We start from the raw sequence: 11061 nt of genomic DNA on the forward strand, positions 1-11061 counted from the left end.
CCGCCGGTAAGACATTCAAACTACCTAGGTAGAGGACTTGTAGAGTCTTCATTAGTAATAGTAGTCTTCGCGAATGAAGCAGGAAGGTACTTCGATTTGCATTTTTTGCCCTGTCACGACTAAGGTCGTACCGCAAGTTGCGTGATCATATAATACAAATGAGACCCATTATCCTCAAGCAGAACCAGAAGACAAGGAAGAGGGGACTACTAATCTAAGCCCTCCTCAACCTCCTCGCCGTCTCCCCCTCCGCCTTCCTCACCCACTCATCAACACCCCCCTCCCCACCCTGCGCGTGCTTCCCCGCCGCAACCCCCTTCAGAACCTCCCCAATAAAGCCCACAAAATTACTCCTACGCAATCCATTCTCCCAAGCCCAAGCAGCCCTCTTCCGCTCCTCATTCCGCAACGTCTCAAGATCCCCAACCTCCCCCGCCTGGATCCTCAAATCCTTCACGGCAGCCATAAGATTGAACCGTGTTTCTGTCTCGGGATACCGCGCGATCCGACGCTGTAGGACCTCAATGACTTTCTCGGGGAAAGTGCCGGCGTCGCAGGGCCCATGCGAGATTGGGCTTGCTTGCAACCCGTCAAGCTCGAATAACGTCCCGTTTATAGGCGTATACGCGATGAAATGGTATACATCCCCCTCCTCATCCTCATCGCGATTCCGGACCGTCTCATCGACGAAGGGGCTCGCTCGTGCGAAAGCATTATGTGCGCTTCGGATGGCCTCAGAGTTAGAGAGTGCCTCACCGCGAAGGTCAGACGGGAACCCCGTCGTGAAGTCCTTGAAGGAGGAGAGTTCGGGGCCGAGCGTGATGGCCTGGTTGTTGTTTTCCGGGGTGGGTGTGTCGTGGTTTAGCAATACGGAGAGGATCGCTTGGGTTCCGCATGCGTTTTGGATTGTTTGGTTTGCGAAGAAGAAGGATTCTGGCAGGGTAGCTGGGTCTGTGGGGGTGCCGTCTTGGGTGTTTGATGAGGAGGGGGTGGCTTGGGGGCGGAGGTATTTGAAGAGGAAGATTACGCCGTAGACGGTTCTGTTTTTGGACCGGGTATTGTGTTAGCGTTGACTGCATGTTGTTGGGGAATAAGGATGAGTACCCTAATGAGCGTATCGTATCTGGATCAAGAGAGATCAACTCCTCGAACTGGACGCCCTTGACGCCGAGGTTCTCGATTAGAGAGGTGAAGACGCCCTACGGAGGAGAATCCATTAGTTCTTGTCCGGTCAATGAATAGTTGTATACGTACCTCGTCGGACTCAATTGTACTCCAACCCGCTGCGTCAGCCATTTTTTCTTTTTTTGTGAGAGTCGTATAGCTCAAAGCTGTCGTAAACAAGCTTCGTGACCCTCAACCTCAGAAGAATAATGATGTGATGACATTGTTCGATGCGCCGGATGTTTGTCCTGTTTGTGTACGGTGCAATGCCCACAAACATACATACAGCTCAAACAAGGCAGAGCTCTCGACCGTGGACTCGAGGTGAGGAGAGAACCAGCCTAACCAAACCAAGCTAAACAGTGCCAATCTAATCCGGCTAGCACAGTTTCTAAAAGCGGCATAGCGGAAAATGCCGAATACGAGTGCTTCCCGTTGCGGTTAGACAGCCAGACTCAGATTAGTGGGCCCGACCCCACCCATCTGAGGTCTCGAGATTAATCGGGACTGGGAATGACCAGTTGGGGGTCTTGGAGGGCTGAAGCTGAAGGAGACTAGACCCAAGGACGTCTCTTGTTCCGAGGAACAAGGGATGCAATGACATGCCATTGCGCCATGGCATGTCGCGAGCAGAGTGGATTTCTAATCGGGGGTGCACTGGGCAGGTGATGGGTATGACTCTCATGGAAGTCTGGGGCGGGTGGGGGCTGAATTTTCCTTGGGGTATGGTTCTCTTTAGCTCGATAGAGGAGTCGAGATGGGCGTCATGGAGGTCAGAGAACTCTTCCGGAAAGTCATCTGCAAGTGGGCCGGCCCGCCAATCTCATTGAGCTTGAGAGATAATTCTACTACTACTGTTTTATCCATACAAAGAGGAGTGCAGTATACTCTCCAGCGACTCACGAGAGGGTCCTGCTCGAAGTCACAGGTTAGTTTCTATCTTGAACAAGCCACTTGACTAAATGCTAATTCAGCTCTACTTCGCTGTGACGACGTTCTTGCCTCCACTTGAGGTGCATATACCTCTACCCACTGGAGCAAGGTCTACGCTCGTATTGTTCAATCTAGCATATCAACTTGCATCGACGATCAGATTAAGCTCGTTTCAGGCCACCTGTGGGAACGCCAACCGTCGTCGATCTTCTTGAGGGTCCTCGTATTATCTATTTATATCGTGAGGTTACTTCAACTACCTGATACCTACCCCAGATGTGCATAGTACGAAGGAATACTCCTGTTAGTCTTTAACGGGGCACTATACTGTTCGGGTAGCTGGTACTGGGAGCTAATGAATGAGGAGTCATAGAGTATAGATTGTCAGATACCTATTATTATTCATGAGAATGTCCAATCCAGATTGCATATGCAAATCGTATCCGCATTATTAGTCCAACACATCGCCAAAGCACGAAAAGATTATATTGGGTATATCGCTCTCCGATAACTCGGAGTTCCTCCATTGCTCACTGTTCTGTGGCTGTTTGCCAAATCAATCCATCAAAATAACGGTTTTCGTAAATATAGAAAGAAGAGAGAACAAAATGACACACAAGCCGCCTTGGAGATTCAGTCCCAACCTTTCTATCGCCATAAAGCAATGCAATTTCAAGCTCAACCTGAATGCGTTTTGTTTGTAGAGTGGATTGTTGTAAACTGACTGAAGATAGTTGAGAGAAAAGAAGGGGAAAAAATGATTTATGTGCAAATGCTTCCCGGCCAAACAGACCCAGGAGTGCCATAATCGGCAACAACAGAGTGCGGATCTTCGTAGAGTTCTAACGGACTCAATCCCAGTCCTCCATCAACCCGGGAAACGGCCCCGTTCACGATATCCTCGAGATACGATGGCGAGTAAGGTGAAGATGGCTGAAGAGAGCCTGGATGGCTGCAATCAGTAGGCTCCTCTCGAGTATCCGAGAGAAGTTGCGGGGAGGGGTAAAGGCTCGCTGAGCCTGGCGCCGTCACATACGACGCAGAAACCTCGAAAGGTGAGCTCGCAATCGTCACCGCCTGGGGAGACTGGAGAGGAGGGGTATAGGGGGTGTAGGAAGCGGAGACAGAGGAAGGTGAAGGGGAGGATGCTAGACGGAAGTCGTTCATGACTTGGAAGGGGCTCGTGGGTGGCGGAGAGTAGTAGTCGACTGATGTCCGTGGAGACCATTGTACATGGGAACGGTATTTGGCTGCGAGGTGTCGAGGGAGTTCCATAATGGATAAAGCCAGTTGTGCGTCGGGGTTGTAAGGAGTGGTGGCATTTCGGGCGTAGATGGTGCGATAGATCTCTTCAATGGGCCCCACAGACATCGGCCCCAGGTAGGCTCCTCCCAAGTCGGGAAATAGGCTGTCCAGAGCCACTGCAACACCGAAGAACTGCGCCAGTATAGACAAGGCGCCAGTGTCACCATCGCCTCCTCGCAACATTGCTGGAGGGAGCCAAAAGAGCCATTGTCTTAGAGGCTGCACACGCTCGAAGGCCTGCTCGGCGGTTAGGGAAAGGATGTCACGTTGAAAATGTCGGGTAAACTCGAGCAGTTCTCCAATTCGACGGTAGTGCTCATGGTTGGGCGCGACTCGCTTTTGGACGGTTTGAAGAGTGATGATGGTGTGGTCAAGGCTGGCCAGGTCCTCGTCTTGAAATGAAAAGCCAGCAACCACCGGGGAATTTACGTTTGCTAGATACCGTTGATTCTCCAAGAACATTGCAAGCTCAGACTCCTGTTTCCACATATGAGGCATCAAGTCCAGGACAGACGTCACGCCCTGTTGTAGAGACGCCCAGCTCCGCCATTCGTTGTCTTGCCAAGAAAGCAAGATCGAGGCAGCGAGAATGCCGTCAGTATTCTCTCTAGAGAACATGGTGGTTGCCTTTTGAAGGCCTTGAATAGCGATAGCGCGGTGGTGAAAGGCCAACTGTTTGGTTTCTTGGTTCCGAGTAATCCAGGCAAGGTGCGCCGCGGATAAGGCTAATATCGAGCTCATCACAAAGTCATGGGAGTTGGCGATGTAAAGAAAGCTATGCTGTTAGTGGAGGTCTTGATTGCAATCAACTGAAACTTACAGTGACATTTTCTGAGCCCAGATAGTGCAACTGCTGAGGTTTCGCCGATGAAGATCGATAGAAAGGCCAATGATGTGGTGAATGAGACGAAGATCGGTCCGAGATAGTTTGCTCCAGCAGTTACGCGAGAAGTGCATAAGCTCGGGGTATGGTGGCAGCCCGGTGTGATGCCAGTTCTTGATCTCCATTTCGATTTCTGCTGACATGAGCAGGTCAGGGACGTTGCGGACAGAGGTCGACTCGTTGTTTACGGTAGCAACATCCATGTAATCGCAACGACAGTTATGCTTGGTACAGTTGCGACTGCTCAATTAGTTGAATGATCTGAAAGGTTGGTACCAAGAACCATACCACTGAGGGAATGTTTCATCGCAACGGATATGACGCTTCTTGCAAGTCTTGCAGCCAAAGCGCGACTTGGTGTGGCTCTTGCGAGGGGGACCGCCGCCAGGACCAGCCATTTTTGATGTATATAAAGGATGGATATATAGGAAGGAATGAGAGCAAGTAAGAAGGAAGGGACAGGATAGAAGTCAACTACCCAGGATAGAAGAAGTAGATGAAGGCAAAGCGACGACGCAAGTCGTGAGTGAGGATGTCAAGGCAGCAAGGTCAGAGCCGAGGGGGAGAGGATGTGGAGGATATTTATCGGAGAGTCAGACCCATCGACTGGGGAAGTAACGAAGAGTCCTCAAGTGAGTGATGAGGAATGCAGCAGAGTCCAAAAATAACCACGAGCCGCAAAGCTCAGGCAGGTTTGGAGGAGGACAGGCGCGATGAGAGTGGAGGAGGAAGAAACAAGATGAAGCCGGTGGTGAGGAAAGCACGTGGGAATACGAGAAAACGGCAGCCAGCAGTTATTTTTATAGCGAGAGATGCAGTAGACAACTGACAGTGACAGGAACAGGAGAGTGAAGGTGGAGGGAGGCTAAATATTAAAGTATTCAGAGCAGAAGCTAAGGTTAACTGGGGAGGGGCGGAAGACCAGAAAATAAAATAAAATAAAAAATATATAAAAAAGGGAATTATCAGGGAGCAGAAAGAGAAAAAGCAAACTAGAGCTAGTCGACGGTCTGGAGACTGGAGAAGCAGAGGAAATGGGAGACGCCACGGAGCGCCCAGTCGACTGAGATGCTGTTCCATACTGTCTGTCCTGTCTGTCTCAGTGTCCAGAACGAGAACGAGTCCGAGAAATGCGGGAGTATAGTAGCCTGTTCTGTGAGAATAGAATCTGACAGTCAGAAGTACCTCTTCGCAGTTAGCGCAGGAGGAACGTGGCCGTGGTCGAGAGAATGAGATGAGGAGTTTGAGCCTCCTCACCCCAGTTCGTTTCCAATATTCACGCCTACGGTGGCCTCACTGGGGTCATCGAGGGCAGTGCGCTAGCAGTTCTGATTAATAATGATTGACATGGGCGTTCCCTGTCATCTTCGAACATCAGTCACATAACGTTATCTTGTCCCGTTCCCAAGCGAGTGGGACCTGCTCTGACTCCTTTCTACTGACTGGTTACTGAAGAAAGTAATTCCTGGGCAAGCGAAGTCTCACAGCAGCTGTGTGTCAGAGTTCATTCCAAGGCTCATAGCTACAGCCTAAAACCCTGGTCTCCAGAGTCCAGCTTCTTCTCCAACCTTGACTAACTGAAAACAGTAGGATCCATCGATCCAATAGCTTACCAGATCCTCCCATCTCCAGGTTCCCGCCCAGGGTCTGATTTCGCGGCTGGGCCTTTCTAACCATAGGTCACTAAACTCTAGTATCTTATCAAGGGAATCGGCCCTGTGGCGAGATTGTGGCAGCAGTCAAGCAAGCTTCAGGAAGCGAAGCAACAAAGCAAAGCAGAGTGGGGAGAGCGAAGATGTCTCCATACCAAGCCCAACGGCGCCTTTCCATCCTGTGGTTCATCGGAGTCGGTCGGGCGAAGGGCTTGAGGCGTTCTCCCAGGCTTCCTTCATACCAGAACAAAGTCAAAAACACATCCAGACTGAAAGAGACTCCCATGATGCTGGCTTGTCATTGTATATTTTTTTGCGCCTACAGGTGTTGTCAATGTGGGAAGGGAAGAATGATGCTTGTCAGCACGTGGAACGTCTAGTTTACCAGATTAGGGATTCGGCCCTCGACTGGTCGTCAGAACGAGCTAGACCCTGTCAATCCTCTCGTTCACGATTTAGGCCCGCGATAGACCGAGATCTTGCCTCTTCGAGTCAAGACGATCGCTCGTTCCCACGACTAGGGTCTTCGAGTAAGATCGTCTTGGTGTGAGGAAGCTTTTTGGCTTCTGGCCCTCGTAGGAGGAGACCGGTCGTGGTTCATAGATCGCTGGTAGTCTAGGCATCATAGATAGTAGAGACGAAGACATAAGAATTATTGCAGGCTTGAAGATTGCCTTGCGAGGCAGATCAAAGTGCCGGTGCGTCTGGACACGGTAAAAATACCTGAAATACCGAAGCCCCTCGGAGTTTAATCCTGCCAATAACACTGAGGCGTTTCCGTGGGGCACCGCATGGCCCTGTGGACAGACGACCTTAAAGCTATCGCACTAGGGTGGCCTCTCGAGATTTTAATAGATGGTATCTTGCGGTTCCTGCCAGTCAAGCCAAGAGCTTCGAGATGCTGCTGAATCCAAAGTTAGGCGCGTAGAGCTGCACATTGTCCAGGAACCGTCCTCGTCCGAAGCCGCGGAGGTACGCACTCACTGAGCACATAAACCCAGACGGTCCTGAAACATACGACCAAAAATGACCATCTGAGGCTGGCTGTCTGCTAACAAGTATTCACATAATGACGGGATACCTGAGTTTGCATGCCCTGGTTGGTCCAGCGTTCCTGAGACTGGTCCCAAGGCAACCATCTTGCATTTCCCACGCAGTCTCCGTGTAACCGGCGAATGGCTCCATCAATGGCGGACGGAGGTCTGCAGGCTCGGCAAGCCATGACCTAAGAGGTGTCGAGCACGTACCTATTGGAAATGATGTTTGGGCTTGGCATGTCATTGCGCGGTCCTATCTGGGTTTAGCTGGACTCAAATATCCTTCAGATTGGGCAGGTAGATTGCGCTAAGATAGTTAGTGCAATGCTATTTTTTGTCTGGCTATCGTTCGAAAATGACGATGCCAGGGGGGTGATTCTGGGTGAGCCTTCGCCCTCCAGCCAAGCCAGCAGATGGCGGTACGTAGTGGTCACTCCGCTCTGCTTTCTGCGGCTGAGAAATGAGTCCGACGAAGCGGGGCATGAAAAGCCCTAGATAGCGGTTGGTCCACAATTCCACATGGGATTCTAATGCATGCAAATTGGACACTTTTGCATGGTCCTCAGGGTGCTTTGTGCCGCGCACACCATTCGCGCTGAGAGGACGGTTGCAAGGTGTCACAAGATTCAGCCGCAGCAAGGAAATGGGAGATGATATGCGGACTATTGATTTTGAAACGATGATTCTCTCTTTCGCAGCCCGGCAGTCGCCGACCCGTCAGTTTGGCAAGATGACAATGTGAAACAACATCGGATAGTATCAGCTAACCCGATTTATGTCAGGATCGCCAAATATGATCACAACGAGAAGTCGGGGACAAGGCCCCCTGGCACACTTATCGGACTTGGACAGGTCGATTAGGAGGCGGGAAGAGAAAAAGCAACGAAGTCCCAGCAGATTGGCGGAGGGCGCTTTCCGGCTGGGCTAAACTGAGCAAAACAACCGCGATGAAGAAAGCCATGGTGAGATACTGACAGTGTCACCACCCACCACCACAACTCACACCAATAATGGCTGATGGTATGGGTCTGTCGGAGAAGGCAAGCCCTGACGAAAGGGCGCATAATGAACCTGCTCCCCCAGGCCGAAATACCCTATCCGAGGCAGCGGGCCGGGTCTATCAAGAAGCACGTTCAACGATAATGACAGGACGTTCTCAAGACGAAGCCTTGCTTGGTTCGGTTAGTGGAGTTATAGGCAGGGTTGATCGGCTTGGCCGTCAGAGAATGACAGAGTCGATGCATCACTCGTTGTAGATTTCCAATTCGGTCAAGGGGGACAGCTGCATGCATGAAGTTGCACAGCAGAATCTCTGCCACGTTTTCCGGGGTCAGACAGCGATGGCGGATGAAGAAAGGGGGGCAGGGGGTTGTTCAGAAGTGTCTGGGGGCCGAGAAGTAGACAAAGAGCCATGTGACCGTCGACCACCTCATCTGCAGCTGCGCATCAAACCAGAGGACAGATTCCTGGCGCATCGGGTTGGGGACGCACTAAAGACTTCCGCGGAAATAAGTCGGCCAAAGCACCTTGCACGTTTCGGAGTGTTCAGTCAGACCGACAGACAGTCAGAAAATCTGGTCGATTTGCAGACAGGAGTGGACAGAGAGGGGGCAGAAGTGGCGGTGCCAGAAACTGGAGTGAGTCCAGAGTAGCCCCGCGCTAACCCGATCTGTCGACGGAGGAAACCGACTGCACTGGCCAGTTAGGGCGCTGGGATTCGCCGGGGCAGATCGTGGGCGGTTCGCAAGGCTGCCAAATGGCACAATGCCCACTCACTTTCCAAGGGACTGGGCTGTTGTCCAGGAATAAGTTTCCATCTCGCGAAATGGCGCCTGTTCCAGTTAGCCTGCTGCCGATCGCTACTGTCGTCTCAACTTTATTTGACTCGCTTCAAATGCTGCCATTCTGCCCTACAGAGCATTCATATTATTAGCAGATTGATAAGCGCTGTTCTTCAGTCTCGAGTACTCCGGAGTCCGAATTTGTTACACCAGCTGACGAGGAACTACGCGAAGTTCGCCTTCAACTGCTCAAGTAGTTGTCGGCTGTAAGGGACGAACACAGAGTATACTCGAGTGCCTTCAAGTCTTGGCCCCCTTTGCGCTTGCCTCTAGCATGCCTTAGCTACGGAATGACTGTTTGAGGAGCCCCCACACGCGGCACATCATCAATCCTCCTGCCTGTCTGCCACTACTGTCGGAGCTCTTCCAGGCTAGGATGACCATGTCAGCACCCAAATCACTTACCGCACAGTTCGTTCTTTCCCTAGTTCATTTCTAAGAATATCGCTGCCTCACCAGTCTAATATCATGATTGGCTGCGTCGTGATAATATGGATCTCCGAATCTCTGTGAGATGATGAAGGGGAATTAAGATTGCTCAAGCAAGCTCCAGTGGACCTTCTTCTTCTTCTTCTTCTTCTTCTGTCTGTGACTCAATCTTCTCCCTTGAGCCCCTCTCTTGAGAACAATCAGCCGGTGAACCCTCCGAATTCCTTCAGCGTCAACCAAGACTATCTAGACAGGTAGCTTCGACGATCTGCGTCAGCCTTCGCTCGCACTCAATTTCCAGTATCTCACAATCCTCATCTGCACCGTGCTGTTTGACAGGCGGATGGCTCACCGTATACTCCCCGCCTACGGAGGAAACCGAGCTTAAATCAGCTCGCCAGCCTATCACCACCTCAAGCACCCCTGCTACACTCTGTTCTATTTTTGTCCTTCAACGACTCCAAACTCAATCTGAGATGGTGACAAGGTACCTGTACCTCCATTATTCCATCTGCAATGCACTTCTCCTGCAATTTCACTTGAAGACCAGTACTCATGACTGGAAACTACCCCGCTATCACTTTCGAAGAGTTTGGCTCAAGTGAGACAAAAATAGCGCCTCTGATCGCGTTCACCCAGTCCGTCGATCAATCAGATCCAAAGACCCAAGTCAGAACTCCGAGCAACCGGCTTGGTATCTCTCTTATCCATCCAGAAGAAAGCCGCCGCAAGAGCTTCCTAATCCTGCAAAGCCCAGACTTCATCTGATAGACAAGGCTATATCTTGAGTCTTATTGCTTTGACGTCGTCGCGGCTCCCCGAAGTAGGTTTATTATGCGAGAATCCCGGTCACTTTAGTTCGTCTACCACACCACTGGGTTGGACACCTGAGGTAGGCCACTGAAGACTTTTCTTCAGCCAATCTCGTTTACATACCGATCACTAATCTTAACAACCCTGCCACCGTTAACGCTGGTCCCACTTGTTCACCTGGGGTATTGGGGGCCCAGGGACCAGTAGACCAGTTCACTGACCTCAAGTCTTCTAACTTGTCGAAGCTGGAGTATACGAGACGTACAGATTCGGAAAGCCCATCGCACCTTCCTGAGGGTTGTGCACCAGATCCCCTGCACCAGCCCTTTAATATCTAGCCCACCAATCCAAGTCGAAATCAACAACGGACCAAATATAGAAAGAGCGATCAACACCATAGACCAGAGCCTCCGATGCAGGTATACGAGGAAGGAACGACGGCTGCCGCGGGTACCGTCGCCTCATCTCAGCTATGCATCTCCACTTTCTCTCCCCAATATTGACTACTAGTAGATGGGCGTGAAATGTGACCTCTTTGCCCGTGCTGGCTCACTTCTTCTATGGCAACGGAGGACCTCGAGCTTCACTATACGAACCACTACCTCTGACAGTTCCTGTTTCCATGAATAGATTCCGCGCTTGCATAGACTTGTCCAGTGCTATCAATAGCTTCGATGACGATGCTGAGAAACTTCACTGTCTTCAGGCCCCTTCATTGCTCAACCATCCCCGCAGCAATGCAATGCGGGACGAGACATTGCCCTGCGAATACTTCCAGTATCTGCTACTGCTACTATAGTATGTGGGAAAGTCATATCCTACCACTAATCGCGCATCATATGCTGTCGGCCGCTTTTACGCCATGCTTTTCCATGGACTTACCCGCATATCTCCAACAAGCCGCGCGCGCGCCTCCCAGGCCAACCTTTGCTCTTTCCATAAATGGACCATATAGTAGATAGTATGGGTGCCGGTGGCTCCTTCCTTTTTCTGCGAAAGAACCT

The 11061-nt window shown here is 51.1% G+C and overlaps 3 protein-coding genes across 3 annotated transcripts; all 3 read right to left on the minus strand.

Annotated features, from left to right (window-relative positions):
- Positions 1-17: 17 nt before the first annotated feature.
- BDV17DRAFT_8807 (putative 26S proteasome-associated ubiquitin C-terminal hydrolase) lies at positions 18-1344 on the minus strand. The gene is made up of 3 exons (XM_073765289.1): positions 1255-1344; positions 1105-1199; positions 18-1040 (listed from the first exon to the last, which is right to left on the minus strand). Exons 1-3 carry the CDS (start codon positions 1294-1296, stop codon positions 215-217), a joined length of 963 nt encoding a protein of 320 aa, XP_073621335.1. The 5' UTR covers positions 1297-1344; the 3' UTR covers positions 18-214.
- A 1146-nt stretch (positions 1345-2490) lies between these two features.
- Positions 2491-4826, minus strand: BDV17DRAFT_8831 (putative C6 transcription factor RosA-like). Its single transcript, XM_073765290.1, has 3 exons — positions 4574-4826; positions 4223-4525; positions 2491-4177 (listed from the first exon to the last, which is right to left on the minus strand). The coding sequence occupies exons 1-3, from the start codon at positions 4681-4683 to the stop codon at positions 2860-2862; spliced, it is 1731 nt and encodes a 576-aa protein (XP_073621336.1). The 5' UTR covers positions 4684-4826; the 3' UTR covers positions 2491-2859.
- A 5295-nt stretch (positions 4827-10121) lies between these two features.
- On the minus strand, positions 10122-10567 carry BDV17DRAFT_8868 (uncharacterized protein). The gene has a single exon (XM_073765294.1). It carries the CDS (start codon positions 10453-10455, stop codon positions 10231-10233), a length of 225 nt encoding a protein of 74 aa, XP_073621337.1. The 5' UTR covers positions 10456-10567; the 3' UTR covers positions 10122-10230.
- Positions 10568-11061: the final 494 nt, after the last annotated feature.

Source organism: Aspergillus undulatus (genome assembly GCF_047715775.1).
Source record: "Aspergillus undulatus strain CBS 261.88 unplaced genomic scaffold BDV17scaffold_1, whole genome shotgun sequence".
NCBI classification, from domain to species: Eukaryota; Fungi; Ascomycota; class Eurotiomycetes; order Eurotiales; family Aspergillaceae; genus Aspergillus; species Aspergillus undulatus.